This window comes from Bos taurus, chromosome 4, assembly GCF_002263795.3.
Source record: "Bos taurus isolate L1 Dominette 01449 registration number 42190680 breed Hereford chromosome 4, ARS-UCD2.0, whole genome shotgun sequence".
Classification (NCBI taxonomy): Eukaryota; Metazoa; Chordata; class Mammalia; order Artiodactyla; family Bovidae; genus Bos; species Bos taurus.
In genome coordinates this window covers 104,990,501-105,003,340 of record NC_037331.1, presented here as the reverse complement: position 1 = coordinate 105,003,340, position 12,840 = coordinate 104,990,501, and the positions used below count along the sequence as shown (strand labels likewise).

Sequence of the window (12,840 nt, the reverse complement as noted above, 5' to 3'; positions counted from 1 at the left end):
ACAACTGATAATATTTTCAAAAGCCTTTGCTTACCTTATTTCCAACTGCAAGAATTTCCATCTCTGATAATTTTTCTCGAGGAAGTGGCATTCTTAATTAACTTAAGCTTACCGATCTTGCCTTTATTTAGAATTCATTGTGGATTTCATTCATTTTAATAATTTTAAAATGAAGCACTAGTCTTGAATGCTGGGTTTCCTAGCCATCCCTTAAATTTTGTCTTGTGCCCGCTAATCCTGGCCTTGTTGACAGAGGGGAAAGAAGGAAGACAGATTGCAGAATACAGGCTGGGGGGCACCTCCCCGGGCCTCTCCATCATCTGGTCCTGGCACTGTCCAACTTCTGGAAAAGGTACAGCCACATCATCCTAATCAGCAAATCTCCTCAGAACCTTACTTAAAACTCTTCAACGGCCCATTTTTGCCCTAAAAGGAAAAAATATCAACTATTTCATGTGGTTTCCAACACATACCTTAACCCAGTCTCAATAGTATGACTTCCTAGTTGATATATTTCATGATGCTTACCTGTTTTACTTCTACCTTCAACATGTTTTGTCCTGGAAACATACCATGTTAATTGCCTTCAGGCCTTGCTCAGACACTAATCATCCTACATGCCCCAGTTTACTACTGTAACTTGCCCTCTGATGATTTCCTATTTTAAAATCCTACTTTCACTTGAGCTGTTGAGTCAAGTGAAAAACCAGATTCATCCTTTCCTTCAAAGCCAGTTTCCCTCTTCTAAGTGCCTTGTGTGTTTTAATGGTGCCAAGATTCTGCCAGACCTGAACTTGAAATCACCTTTGAAACTTCTTCCTGATCACCCACATTTGCTCATCCACATCCAATCACTTGGCCTTAAAAGTTCTTTATTAGGCCTCAAATCACTCCCTCTTTCTTTCTGTTCACAAACACTTTGGAGAAAGGAATGTGGAAAAGTTTATTTTTAAAAAAAAGGCAGAAAGCACTGTGCAAATTGAAAGTCACATGCAAAACTTTATGAATAATATCTTAGTGGGGAATCTGGGCTAATCTGAATTCTCTCTCAGATGGGAATTATCAATTCACATTCTTTGTTGGCTGGAGAAAGTTGCAAGTGCTGTCTTCTTTGACAAAGAAAATCATATTAAGATGTATGATATCATGGCAGAATAGAGTTAAAACATCTGTTATCAAATAGATCCTCCTTCCCAACATGGCAGACACTTCAGTGTTGCTTTGCTCTGTCTTCATCATCAGAAGAGTTCTTTCCTGTAATTTCAAAATTCTTTATGCAAATCATCCTTCGTTTTCCCATTTCACTTTCTTTACACCCTAAGTCTTATCTTGTATTAAAATTTAAATGCCCATGAAGGTGCCTCCTCTTCCGCATTGACTGTGAGCTTTTAGAGAACAGGGACCTTCTTGTGAATATCCAGTCAGCAGTTGTGCTTTAAACAAGAGTAGACCACAGGCGAGAACAAATAAATAGAACACAGAAGGATACTCAAATAGGCCTGAAATAAGAAAATTTAAAAAAATAATAATCTGGAAGAGTAGCTGAAAAAAATTTATTAAACATACTGCTTTTGCAAGAAATCTACAGTTTGCATTTTGGTGAGGAATTCCTGAAACCTCTTCATGATGTGCAGAGACCTACACCCACTCTTTAACATAATCATAAGCTTTTTCTGTAGTTCATCCGTGGACCCAGAAAGGAAGGACCTTCCCAATACTGAGAAGTGGTGAAAGCATTGTGCCTTTAGTCAGCTACCATTACTGCTGGTCTTAGTGGAATAATTCAGGGCTTTCATCCTTTGCAAAGCTAGCTGAGAAAGAGACAAGTCTACAGTGTATGCCCAAGGCCACAGAGCTATCTTTGGCCTTGCCTTTTTTCCCCCCCCCTAAATTAAAAGAAAGTCTCAGCTGTAGGTATCAACTGGTAGAAACCATGGTTGGCAATGCTTTCTCACAGATAGGAAGCTTTGGACAATTCCAATGCTGTACAAGTACACTTTTTATATATTTTAATCAAAGTTTTCACTTTGCTCTTAAATCAGTTTTTCCTGAAGCCTCATAATAACTGTTGGAAAAAAATTACAGCACTTATTACCTAACCTGATTACTAGCTTCTCTTTTACAGTGATTCAAATCTACTTTAGCAATACTCTATAGTTAATCATGGCTACTTTTTGTTGAATTTCAAAAAACCTAACAATTTTTATGCAATTAAAGATTGACATAATGGTTCATACAGAGATTTTTTAAACCTAATTGTTCAGGCCAAAATATTGACATTTATCTTTTAGTGTTCATCTTTCTACAGCTTTTAGATAAACAGCTTCTAGGAATTGGTAGATACATTGGTGGTTTAGTCACTCAGTTGTGTCAATTCTTTGCAACCCTATGGGCTGTTGCCTGCAAGGCTCCCCTGTCCTTGGGGTTTTCCAGGCAAGAATACTGGAGTAGGTTGCCATTTTATTCTCCAGAGGAACTTCCCAACCCAGGGATCAAACTCTGGACTCCTGTATTGCAGGCAGTCTCCTGCATTGCATGTGTATTCTTTACTGACTGAGCCACCAGGGAAGCCTCAGGAAAGCCCAGTAGTATTTCTTTATAAGGTTTCTTAAACTCAAGATGATCTGTTGGCACCTGATTGTCAGTGTTCATATTTAAGGAACAGAACTTCATGCCTGAGGATGGAGCTTCTCACTGAGGCCAGGGGTCAACTTCCAACTGAAATGGAAGAGATTAAGCCCTGAGCCCAGAGAAGACCCAGTCCGTGTCACGTGCAGTGTCTATGCAGCTTCTTGCTCTTCTGGTGACTTCCTGCTACCGTGGAGCGCAGCAGAGAGAGGGAGGGAGGGAGGGAAACCAACAGTCTGGCATCAGATCCATTCAGGTGCTAGAAGAGGCTCTGAAGAACACTGTAGAGAAGGGGTCACAGGCCCTAGTAATAGTTGTCAGTGTCTTCCCTGGTGGCTCAGCTGGTAAAGAACCCGCCTACAATGCGGGAGACCTGGGTTCGACCCCTGGTTGGGAAGATCCCCTGGAGAAGGGAAAGTCTACCCACTCCAGTATTCTGGCCTGGAGAATTCCATGGACCGTATAGTCCATGGGATCGCAAAGAGTGGACACGACTGAGCCACTTTCACTTCACTTGAAGAAGACAGGTGTAGCCACAGAACTTGGGGCTACATATTGCTTGTGCTCAGTTGCTCAGTCATATCCAACTCTTTGCAACCCTTTTGACTGCAGCTTACCGGATTCCTCTGTCCATGGAATTTTCCAGGCAAGAATACTGGAGTGGGTTGCCATTTCCTCCTCCAGGGCATCTTCCCAACCCAGGGATCAAACACTGGTCTCCTGTGTCTCCTGCATTGGCAGGTGGATGCTTTACCACTGCACCACCTGGGAAGTCCAATACATTGCTTACTCAATAATATACCTGTTTATAAATCACAAAGTGTGGTTGACCTTGCACTATACTGCAAGGGACATGGCTATTGTCAGGGAGGCAAGACATAAATTCAATTTGAAAACCTAAATATCAACCATATTCCAATATATTTTAAAAATAAATAAAAATAAAATACACAAGTGTATACAGAAAAAAATTTTGAATAAAGACTAATTTTTTAAAATGTCAATGGGCAGTACAGAGCACTATATCTCATTTAATTGCAGGGAAGAAATTGCTACTCCAAAACATAAGAATGATGTGATGATTTGTTCACTGGTTTATTCAATTTTTAAAACTTAATTTGCTTTTAAAAATTAAGGGAAAGAAGAAAATAAGGTAGCCAAAAAGCCTATAAGCCACAACAGGAGTAACATCATTAAAAGACACAACTAGTTGTTCTCAAATGCTTTTGTGACCAACATGATTTTGGGTCATAGCCTGGCCATTATTAGCTGTGAAGGCTGTGAAACTGAACCTTAAAGCCAAGGGCTGTTAGCCCTAGCCTACTAAATTCTCTCTCCTACCTACTGTGGTTTCCAACATGCATTTCTCAGTCTTTGTTAGTTACATATTTACAAAGAAGAGTGCTTTATTCCTATTTGGCTTTGGACAAGATTTAAAAAAAAAAAAACTTTATTTACAAATGTTCTATTTCCTTTGAATATATATTCAGAGTAAAGGATTTGGATAAAATAGGATAAAATCACAGGAATCAAAGCCAACTTTTCATAAAATCCAGGAGAAATTAGTAACACTCAGAAAAATCAAAATCCATTATAACAATTACAAGAGAATCAAAGCAAATAGATTGGGGGACAACAAACCACATCAGATTTCCCTCAAACCCTCTAGCCAGTGTTTTTGTTCCATAAGTTAATAGCCAGTTCAGAAATTCAAGTCACATAGAGTCTTATTTCTACCTACCTCACATAGTGAAGTCATTTACTTGGTAAAAACAGTATCAGAGAAAGGGATTGTCTCCGTTCAGAGAATACAGTAGGAAAACCACTCTCTCAAAGCGACTGAGAATTTTTTGAGGAATAAAATCACCTACCCTGGGAAGTGTTGTTGAAATCCAGGCATACTTCCTTACAAAAATGCTACCTCAACTCTAAACAAAATTGACTTTCTTTCTGTGTGCCAGGAGAGTCCCTGGGATCCTTGGTTGGTAGGCAGGTAGGTAGGGCAGCCTCGTAGTCCACAGGCTGCAGGGGCTGGGGGGGAGTGGGGGGGCGGCTGCTTTCAGTTCAGAGGCCCATGCTTTCCTGTTGACCATCAGCAAATCTGAGGAGTCACTGAGCTGATTACAGGTGGTGTTAGGGATGTAACAAGAGAAGAAAAATGGCTGCTAATGGTAGTACCTGCCACTGGTGCTGCTAGGAAGCCTTGGTGGCTATAGGATCTTGGCTGAAAATGCTAAATTAGGGTGGCTCTTGAAATCTTCAGCCTCTCAAGTCTGTTAGTTCCTCCCTTTATACAAGAAAGGTCGACACAGCCAGTATCTATTTTGGGGATAAAGAGTAAGTTGATTGGAGAGACATTCTTATGGGGAAGTCTGCCCCGAGGTGAAGCTTGAAGACTTGGCACTCTTTCCTCCTACCAGACATTTGGCATTTCTTAACCCGGTGGGGGTATCAGAGACCCCGGGTACACTGTGGCCATCCTTGGGGGACTGGGCCTGCTGGGCTTCTTTCAGTTCCCTGACAATGAAAAAGGAAAAGTGTACATTTCTCGGTCCTAAATTAGAGATGATATTTATGATCAAAACCAGTATAGATTTTTCTTTTTATTTCAGTATTTATAAAAACAAGCATGAATGATACACAGAATAGAAAATTAACTCCTGTGATTATCTTTAGAAAGGGCTAGCACACAAGTGCCTCAACACATTGCAAGTTTGCCTTGCTGAATTCTACTGCTGCTAAGTTGCTTCAGTTGTGTCCAACTCTTCACCCCATGGACTGCAGCCTACCAGGCTCCTCCGTCCAAGGGATTTTCCAGGCAAGAGTACTAGAGTGGTACTTCTCCAGAATTCTACTGATTGGGGCATAAATGATCTTTAAAATTAAAGAGAAATAAGGAGATGACTCTACAGGGGTCAGCAAAGGACAGCCCATGGGTCAAATTTGGCCTGCCACCTGTTTTTGTAAATAAAGTCTTACTGAAATTCAGCCATTCACATTCATTTTTGTATGGTCTCTGATCACTTTCATATCACTCCAGCAGAGTTGAGTCATTGCAGCTAAGACCATATGGCCCACAAAGGATAAAATACTACCTTGGTCTTACAGAAGAGTGTGCCAGCCCCTGGTCTAGACAATTTCAAGAAGGTGTCTGCCTCATCTCCATGATGGGTGCTCACTACTGGGAAGGACTGATGACACACACCTGTGCGTCCACATCCAGCTTCACAGATATACACACCACACCATAAGGAATACTTATAGTCCTGTGACAGCATATATATTTGTATTTGTTAGCAGAAATAGCGCAAAAAAAAAAAAAATTAGGAAATTGCTTACAAGGAAGGATTACTTCACTAAAGTCTTTATTAGAGTTTCCACAACTCATTGCCAAGAAATTATCTGGGAGGACTTTAAAGCTAATCATTCTAAGATGGACTGTGTATCCAAAAGAAATTGGACTTAAGTATATTTTAGACAGTGGAAGTGACAAATAGATTGCAGGGATTAGATCTTATAGACAGATTAGATCTGACAGTGCCTGAAGACCTATGGACGGAGGTTTGTGACATTGTGCAGGAGACAGGGATCAAGACCATCCCCAAAAAAAGAAATGCAAAAAAGGCAAAATGGCTGTCTGAGGAAGCCTTATAAATAGCTATGAAAAGAAGAGAAGCTAAAGGCAAAGGAGAAAAGGAAAGATACACCCATTTGAATGCAGAGTTCCAAAGAATAGCAGGAGAGATAAGAAAGCCTTCCTCAGCAACCCGTGTAAAAAAAATAGAGGAAAACAACAGAATGGGAAAGACGAGAGATCTCTTCAAGAAAATTAGAGATACCAAGGGAACTTTTCATGCAAAGATGAGCTCGATAAAGGACAGAAATGGTATGGACCTAACAGAAGCAGAAAATATTAAGAAAAGGTGGCAAGAATAGACAGAAGAACTATACAAAAAAAATCTTCATGACCCAGATAATCACGATGGTCTGATAACTCACCTAGAGCCAGACATCCTGGAATGTGAAGTCAATTGGGCCTTAGGAAGCATCAGTACGAACAAAACCAGTGGAGGTGATGGAATTCCAGTTGAACTTTTTCAAATCCTGAAAGATGATGCTGTGAAAGTGCTGCACTCAATATGCCAGTAAAATTGGAAAACTCAGCAGTGGCCACAGGACTGGAAAAGGTCAGTTTTCATTCCAATTCCAAAGAAAGGCAATGCCAAAGAAAGCTCAAACTACCACACAATTGCAATCATATCACACGCTAGTGAAGTAATGCTCAAAATTCTCCAAGCCAGATTCAATAGTACGTGAACTGTGAACTTCCAGATGTTCAAGCTGGATTTAGAAAAGGCAGAGGAACCAGAGATTAAATTGCCAACATCCATGGATTATCAAAAGAGCAAGAGAGTTTCAGAAAAATATCTACTTCTGCTTTATTGAGTATGCCAAAGCCTTTGACTGTGTGGATCACAATAAACTGTGGAAAATTCTGAAAGAGATGGGAATACCAGACCACCTGACCTGCCTCTTGAGAAACCTATATGTAGGTCCGGAAGCAACAGTTAGAACTGGACATGGAACAACAGACTGGTTCCAAATAGGAAAAGGAGTATGTCAAGGCTGTATATTGTCACCCTGCTTATTTAACTTATATGCAGAGTACATCATGCGAAATGCTAGAATGGACAAAGCACAAGATAGAATCAAGATTGCCGGGAGAAATATCAATAACCTCAGATATACAGATGACACCACACTTATGGCAGAAAGCAAAGAAGAACTAAAGAGCTTCTTGATGAAAGTGAAAGAGGAGAGTGAAAAAGTCGGCTTAAAGCTCAACATTCAGAAAACTAAGATCGTGGCATCCAGTCCCATCACTTCATGGCAAATAGATGGAGAAACAGTGGAAACAGTGGCAGACTTTATTTTGGGGGGGTTCCAAAAATCAATGCAGATGATGACTGCAGCCATGAAATTAAAAGACACTTGCTCCTTGAAAGAAAAGTTATGACCAACCTAGACAGCATATTTAAAAAACTGACATTACTTTGCCAACAAAGGTCCATCTAGTCAAAGCTATGGTTTTTCCAGTTGTCATGTATGAATGTGAGTTGGACTATAAAGAAAGCTGAGCCCTGAAGAATTGATGCTTTTGAACTGTGGTGTTGGAGAAGACACTTGAGAGTCCCTTGGACTGCAGGAGATCCAACCAGTCCATTCTAAAGGAAATCAGTCCTGAATATTCATTGGAAGGACTGATGCTGAAGCTAAAACTCCAATACTTTGGCCACATGATGTGAAGAACTGACTCATTGGAAATGCCCCTGATGCTGGGTCTTTTCATCTCCTTTTATATTTTCAACAATTCACTGGATGTAATGATTATTTTAAAATGCCTTCAGGATCCTGCTCAACCATCACTGCCTGACCTTTATAATACCAGGTCCATGCTATCTAATTAATTCCTACTTGTTAAATGAAGGAATAGATTAATAAATGCATGCATGAATACAAGCTTACATGCATAAGAAATAGGATTGCTTCCTTAGGCTTAGAAAAATACCTCTGTCTTAAACATGGGTCAAGACAGAATTTTTTTTTGCTGTTTTTTTAATTTATTTATTTTTACTTGAAGGATAATTGCTCCACAATATTGCATTGGCTTCTGCCATACATCAACATGAATCAGCCATAGGCTCTGTAACAATCAAGACAGAATATCTGTCTGCCCCATGATTTAATGGACTTCTAATGGGTCTCTTCCCACCTTAGTTATGGTTATCTTACTTTGGGTAGTCATCTACCAGTTACTTGAATACTGTTGTCACTTAGAATCCTAATTTTTCTTTACCAGTATTTCCTTGCATTCATTTGCATTAACTGGAATTGTCTCTCTCGAGCTGTCTACTCACAGAGCATCCAGCCCCTTGTTACACAGGGCCCCTCTTTGTGAGCAGGAGCCTCTGTGTCACAATGTTGGATTCCACTTGAATCCATAGAAAAGATACACCACACCAGTTGTGTCACTGTGAGTACCACATAAATAGGTTCTTCCTCAACCCCAGCATCCAAAAATCTACCTTTGCAGTGTGGCTGTCTTGAACTTTTCCAAGTTCAACTGGTGCTGAAGCTCTTCTGTTTTCCCCAGGGAGGGACAGAGGACTCGACTCTTGGCCAGAGCTGCTGCAGACGGTCTCTCTGCTGGATCAGGGTGGATCATGCTCTGATGAGGTGGGACCAAAAGGGAGGAAACAGAAGCTTCATTCTTAGGAAAATCCCCCCACCCAACCAACTCCAACCCAGCTTCTGCTGGTGGGTTTTTTTGAAACTCAATTCTCTTTTGTGCAAAGGGAAGAAATAAATGAAAACTTAGCTCCACCCAGGACAGAAATACCATCCATATGTGATAGCATCCATCATCCATACCTTTGACTTTCTCAAGTATCAGCTTTTAAAGCTAACTGAATGATAAACTAGTCTAATGCCTTAATTTTCAAGAGAGGAAACTGAGGTCCTGAGATAAAGTGGCTTGTCCAAGTTATTGACAGGACCAAGGCTAAAACCTGGGTTACCCAACTGCTAGTTCAGCTCACTCACTTCCACCATGTGTCCAGTTTTCACTTAAGATTAATTAAGGATATCCCACCATGACAGTATTCCTATAGCCTTTATCTTCAGAGGATGCCTATAGCCTACGATGACTGGAATACAGTAGAATATACCTAACTGTAAACAGCAATTAGTTTCAAATAATGAAGAGAACACTGACCCTTCCATTTGAGGAGCAATGTTCAGAGTCTGCTCCACTACTTAGTATGTAGCCTTGAGCAAGTCACAACATTTTGCTGAAACTCAGTCTTCCTTTACTGGCATTTGGAATAGCAATATTCACCTTCTGGACTGTTGTGAGAATTAAATGAATTAGCATATACTTATTACCTAGCACAGAACCAACACTGAGCTCCTCAGTAAGTATAAGTATCAACTAACTCTAAGAATGATTTACACACAGAAATAGGTGGACATCTATTTGCCATTACATTAAAAAAAATAAAAAGACATTTCCATCTTTTCTTCACAAGAGACAGCACCTCGAGTAGTTGGTGGAATTCCTTGGAGAGCTCCTGAGGAATGTCTGGAAGGTTCCCCTCACGAATATGATGCCACTCGGTGCCGTTGGTGGGCAACAGCTCTGCTCCTGCAGCCACCGCGATGGTCAACCCCAAGGCAAATATGTCTGCTTTGGGGAGGTGCTGATAATTCTTCAAAACAGAAGACAGGAAGGCTGGTTACTTTGCCAAGTGAAGAGTGTCTAGTCTAAAACACAACTGGTAAGAGAGTTGCTTGAACGCGCATGACCTTAAACAAACACAGTGGGGAGGTCGTATCTGCTATGGTTGGTAGTCTCTTTCTAGAGAAGACAGAGGACAGGGCATCAGTCCACCTGAGTAATACTGCCCTGGTCCTGGGAACCCAAAGCTGGTACCCTGTGATGACCTAGACGGGTGGGATGGAGAAGGAGGTGGGAGGGCGGCTTAGGAGGGGGAGGATGTATGTGTACCTATGGCTGATTCATGCTGATGTATGGCGGAAACCATCACAATGTTGTACAGTAATTACCCTCCAATTAAAAACTAAATAAAATTTTTTTAAAAATATGCTGCCCTGAAGAGTCAGAGGCAGAATCTCAGCACTCTTTTGTTCTCTCAGGTTCAAAGAGGCTTGAAACTTAGATTGACTGATCATAAAGAGGAAAGACTCCTTTTTTTTCCCCCAGCTATCATCCTGTAGAAAGTTATATCTTTCCTAGGCCAGACTCATAGACATGTTAAAAGATGAGCAATAACTGAAGGCCATTTCAGTGACCAAGACTGGTGGTGCTGTCAAAAGGTTAGTCGCATGATAAAGGTTGGGTTGGACCAATAAAGGCTTCCTTCCTGCTAGGAAATTCATAATGCTAAAAATTCTAAAAAATATTAGAAATAGCAAAGGACCTTTACAAAAAAACAGTAAAAATGGTGATTAATCCATTGATTGAGCCACCCTCTTTGCAAACATTTCAAGGGACTATTAAAAACCCTTTGTTCTCCAAATCTATACCTCTTGCAAAATTTCATTAGCCAAGAAGCGACTGTCCCCCTCTTCCACTTTGGGATTGCTTATTGATGTCACATGACCCAAGTCACCTAAAAAAAGAAAAAAGAAGTAGAGTTCTTTCAAAGCATGTTTTTCTTAAAACTGGAATAAACGGATTAGAGTCATCAGCATACATTTTGTAGGATAAGAGTATACCAATCAAGTTACAACACAGACTCACCAATTTTATACATCACATCAGCAGAGAAAAACCAATCAGCTTCATTTTCAGCCTCTTCCAGGACTACGGGGGAGTCGCTTTGCATCTTATGACAAATGAAGATGTTACCTGAAAAAAAATACAGAACTGTAGTAAGGAATGATTCCTAAACCTTTTCACCTCAGAGATTCTTTTCTGTAAATGACATTTCAATCCTCCTCCTCTTCTGTGTGTGCAGGTAACAAGACTACCAAGGTTTCTTTTCCTCCATGGAATCTCTCACACTACTTCCAAACAGCTCAGTGATTGATAATACCTATTTCAGTGGAACTTAAACCTCAAACCTCTTTGAAGAGGCTGGTGACCTCAAAACAAAGAAATAATCAACAACACAGGATAGTAACAACATTTCCTTGCATTTCACATGCATGAGTGCCTTAACCCACTAGTTGTAAACAGTCAGGATGCAGTCTCTTATCTATGCAGTAAATTCAATACTTATTTTCATACTTGGGCTTCACTATCTGGGAGTCTTTTCTTTCTGTCCTCTTGGCGCAATGGGAAAGTAGTTAAAGCTGTTTAACTGGAATGTGGGCAGGGGGAGAGGGACGTGGAGGGATTCTGCCAGCTAACAGCCTCTTTGACAGTCATGCAGGCACAGATTCTGACAACAATGGGGAAGGAATTCAACACGGCCAGAGGAGCAGAGGAGAGCTGGACTGACTGGGCTTGATGTCCAGGTGCACCATGCCGGAGCTGTGGATGTATTTGAGCCCGAGGGAAATCTGTAGAAGGATGTCCTTGAGTCTGGGCTCTGGGAAATGACTGCCAGACTTTGTGTTTTCAGTTACTGCAGCCTGCAAGCTCCCACCTAGGAAAGAACAACAGAATAGCCCCACCAAGTGAGAGAAAAAAGTGTGAATCTTATATGTGAAAGCCTAGTACATATTCAATACATTCCTCATGAATGAACTCAGTCGAACAAGTCTAAACTGCTTCAGTGTCGGTGTGAAACATAATATCAGCTCCCTGTCTATACCACAAACATATTGGAAAGAATAAGGGCTTTCCTCTTTAAAGAGGAAAAGAAAATGCTATATCCTAGGTAACCAATATGTGGCTCTATTGCCTTGAGTATGCCCCCAACTAACATTTAAAAAGCTTTACCTTGTTATCAACAGAAGATCAGCCAGGCCTAGTCATATAGCTACTATGGTGTCGATGAATAATTCCAATCTGGTGTCAAGCTAGTGATTATAGGCCATTAGTAACTTTAATGTAATTGATTTCAAGTTTCCTTCCATTAAAATATATATCACGAAATAAGAACATTTAATGATGGATGACCCAAAGAAAATATAAAACCTCCATGTACACCTAAACCCTCTTTGAGCCACTGTTTGTAGCAACTCTATCACTGTCGTCAATAAAAAGATAAGCCCTGAGCTCATCTGACTACCTGACCTCAGACGCCCCTGCCCTAAGGCATTAGAATGCTTCTCAACCTTTTGATTCATTAAGTAGCATTTGTCTGTAGCCTCCTCAGTCAAATTAGGGAATTCTGGGACCCCCATCAGTTATAAGGCCTGTAAATCCCCCCTTCAGGTGTGTATCAGAGCAGTAGGGTCTGAGATGGTAACTGTACTTTTAAGGAAATCTATATTTAAAACTCTCTTACGTAAAATTGAATGTAAAGGTTGAACTGCCACATTCAAATAAATTCAGAAAGGCAAATTCAGCACCTTTCAGAAACAAACAAAAAAAAAGGGCTAAAGTAGAAGGTTTTTGTTTTTCCCTGGGAATCACCTTAGGAAAGAATTTATGAACTGTAGATGACATTAGAAAGGAAGAATAAATAAAGAGTACATTGGGGTTATTATAAACAAAGCCACCTTGAGGTGAAGTTTCAG

The 12,840-nt window shown here is 40.5% G+C and overlaps 1 protein-coding gene across 1 annotated transcript in view; it reads right to left on the bottom strand.

Annotated features, from left to right (window-relative positions):
• Positions 1-3,691: 3,691 nt before the first annotated feature.
• Positions 3,692-12,840, bottom strand: part of WEE2 (WEE2 oocyte meiosis inhibiting kinase) — a 28,115-nt gene continuing 18,966 nt past the window's right edge. Inside the window, exons 6-11 of the mRNA XM_002687075.6 lie at positions 11,655-11,801; positions 10,952-11,059; positions 10,735-10,820; positions 9,726-9,896; positions 8,715-8,857; positions 3,692-5,145 (exon numbers count right to left, since the gene is read on the bottom strand). Of these exons, the coding sequence (XP_002687121.1) occupies positions 4,989-5,145; positions 8,715-8,857; positions 9,726-9,896; positions 10,735-10,820; positions 10,952-11,059; positions 11,655-11,801 (812 nt within the window). The 3' untranslated portion in view covers positions 3,692-4,988. The remainder of the gene's footprint in view (positions 5,146-8,714; positions 8,858-9,725; positions 9,897-10,734; positions 10,821-10,951; positions 11,060-11,654; positions 11,802-12,840) is intronic.